The 3,120-nt window shown below is 41.2% G+C and overlaps 1 protein-coding gene across 4 annotated transcripts in view; it reads right to left on the reverse strand.

Moving 5' to 3' along the window:
* Nucleotides 1–3,120, reverse strand: part of sugp1 (SURP and G patch domain containing 1) — an 18,946-nt gene that overhangs the window by 710 nt on the left and 15,116 nt on the right. For all 4 annotated transcript variants that reach the window (XM_016442965.1, XM_016442963.1, XM_016442962.1 and 1 more), the window contains 4 exons: nucleotides 2,664–2,770; nucleotides 1,077–1,254; nucleotides 885–991; nucleotides 537–682 (listed from right to left, as the gene is read on the reverse strand). In XM_016442965.1, the coding sequence (XP_016298451.1) occupies nucleotides 537–682; nucleotides 885–991; nucleotides 1,077–1,254; nucleotides 2,664–2,770 (538 nt within the window). The remainder of the gene's footprint in view (nucleotides 1–536; nucleotides 683–884; nucleotides 992–1,076; nucleotides 1,255–2,663; nucleotides 2,771–3,120) is intronic.

Consider the following 3,120-nt stretch of genomic DNA (forward strand, 5'->3'; position numbering starts at 1 on the left):
ACACGCACACACACCACCCATCACGCACACGAACACATCATGCACGCACACACACACACACACATATCACGCACACACACACACACACATATCACGCACGCGCACCCATCAAGCACGCGCACCCATCACGCACGCGCACACATCACGCACGCGCACACATCACGCACACGCACACATCACGCACGCGCACACATCACACACGCGCACACATCACACACGCGCACACACACACACCCATCACGCACGCGCACACATCACGCACGTGCACACATCACGCACGCGCGCACACACACACACACACACACACACACAATCAGCACTAGAGTGGTCAAAATGGCTGAAACACTAAATTCGAATTTTTTACTTAAATATTATCAATATTCAAATTATATTCGAATTTAAAAGGCATAAGTGTGTGCGCGTGTGTGTGTGCGTGCGAATGTGTGGTGTGTGTGTGTGTGTGTGCGGGTGTGTGTGGTGTGTGCGCGCGCGCGTGTGTGTGTGGTGTGTGCGCGCGTGTGTGTGTGTCTCTCCACCTGTGGACGGGGTTTTTGATGCCCTGTCCATCTGAGCCCAGACCATCGCCCTCCTTCCAGCCCATCTTCATCAGCATCTTGAAGCCGATGTTCTCCACCGTCAGCTTGAACTCCTTGTACTCGGAGTAATCTGGATCTCTGCCCTCCTGCACATCAGACAGGAAATACACACACGTCACACCGCTGCTTCCGGTCTCATTTAGCAGACGCTTTTATCCAAAGAGGAACAAAAGCAATTCGTCCAATTCACATTTTACAGTTATTTATTTAGCAGACGCAGAACTGCAAGTATGACTGTTTTCAAACAGGTTCTGTGGGTGTCAGGTCACATGACGTGATCAGTCTCACCTTCAGAGCTTTAAACGTCTCCATGAACTTCTCCAGCTCATCCGGAGGCAGGAAGTCACCAATGAAGTGCTTCCCTTTGCCCATGTCCGTCAGCTGCTCCGCCCACTCTGTGACACACACACACACATCACATGTGTGTCATATAAACCCTCACATCATGAATGTGTATTCAGTCACTGTGTGACCTCTGACCTCGGGTCTTCTCCATCTCCATCTGTCTGAGCCGATGCTCCCAGGTTCCGTCCTCAGGATCCAGCTCCTCATCGCTGTCGTACTCGTGCTGGTGGTTTTTGATGGTTTTCTCCCACAACAGCTGCATGTCCTGCATCGCACGCTTGTGCTTCATGATCATGTCGAACATCTCCTGCATCTGATGCACACACACACATTCATACATGCTGTTCTTACACTCATGTTAAGTGCTATATTACTCTAGGGGTGTGCGATATTGACAAAAAATAATCTCAATATTTTCTGTGATTTTATCGATAACGATAATTAGAGTGTGTTATTGTGCTGGTATCTTAAGGACTGCCGTGGACAGCTGACTCCTAAAGTGTTTAATATTCTTCATATTCTGTGTGATCAGTTCACACTGATAGAAATTAATCTTTTTCAATAAGTTTAAACTGATTTGTACATTTTATGGGCATTTTTACCTTTATAAAGCCATTCTTTCTAAAAGTGTCCATTATCTTTTGAGTCAAATTCTTACATTTAATCAGTGATTTAGAATAATAAGACATTTGGGCTGTTAGCAAGCAAATTAAATCAGTATTAATAAAATTCATCTTTGCAGTGCAGAGGAAACACAGAAGCTGCGTCTGAAGAGGCATTTAGATGTGTTTACACACAAGACATGAATGCATTTAACCTGCAGTTACTAATGCATAAATAATGTTTTGATATATTAAACAAACATTGAATACTGATATATGAAATTATTTAAATAATAAAAGATACTATAAAAGTTAAATTAAAACCGCCAGCAAGTCACTGTTAATAAGTGAGTCACTGCGAATGAACCGAATCATTTAAACGGTTGATTCATTCAGGAACGAATCACCGTCATGTTGCTCAGACACACAAAACAGTGCTGTAGCTGTGTTTGGAATTATTTCTGTTGTAGAAATAGTGCAGAAACATTTTCTGGCCCCATGTCTTGAATTTGTGATCATTTTAAATGTATTTTAATAGACTGAGTCATGCACTTAAAGAACGCAGTCTAATATACGCACACTAGTCTAGACTTCAACAACTGAAGTCAACAATTAAAATAACAATTACGATATTATCACAGACGATATATCGCACACCCCTATATTACTCTATAATCTCAGCTGCTTGATTGTTTATATCGTCACAAATGTAACTATCATCCTCCAGCTCTAATCTGATCAATGCGACTAAGGCATGACGATATTATGATATAAACAATAAAACAAATAATTATGATAAATATTGACATCATGATTTTATGTAAAGCTGCTTTAAAACAATGTGTATTGTGAAAAAAGTGCTATATAAATTAAATTTACTTTAAATTTTTTATGAGAGAATCATTGCAGGGTAAAAGGAGGTGAAAATGGTGAAGAACTTCCTTTTAACGTACAAACTAGACTCTAAATTTCCTGGAAATCATATTTATGAATCTCTTTATAATTACATGTGTTTTACTTTCAGTTTCAGCACTAGTTCATTTCAATGTTATGGCATGTGACTCTTAACGACATGATTGACAGTTTACGGGGTTTATGGGTAATGTGTGTGTGTTCGTACTTCCTGTTGTTCTTTGAGTTGTTTCTTCTGTTCGTCTGACAGCTCTGTCACACCCACCAGACCCACCGGCTTCCCCTTCTTATATCCCAGACTGCTCAGCTCCTGATCTACACACACACACACACACACACACACACACACACACACACACACACACAGAGTACAAATGAGGACAAATTATGAATAAAGACGTAAAAGAGTGTGATTCTGTGTGTGTGCGTGATTTTGTGTGAATGTATGTGTATCCGTGTGTGATTGTGTGTGTGTGTGTTTGTGTGCGCGTTTTTGTGACAAATGAGGACATAAATTTGTATAATGACAAAGGTATGACATAGGTATTACAAGGAGAAGGTGACTTTTCAGGACATTACCCCATGTCCCCACTTTTCAAAACGCTTATAAATCACACAGAATGGAGTGTATTGAAAATCTGAAATAGCACAAAGTTTCCTGTGAG

This window comes from Sinocyclocheilus anshuiensis, unplaced genomic scaffold, assembly GCF_001515605.1.
Source record: "Sinocyclocheilus anshuiensis isolate Anshui unplaced genomic scaffold, SAMN03320099.WGS_v1.1 scaffold1116, whole genome shotgun sequence".
In the NCBI taxonomy this organism is placed as follows: Eukaryota; Metazoa; Chordata; class Actinopteri; order Cypriniformes; family Cyprinidae; genus Sinocyclocheilus; species Sinocyclocheilus anshuiensis.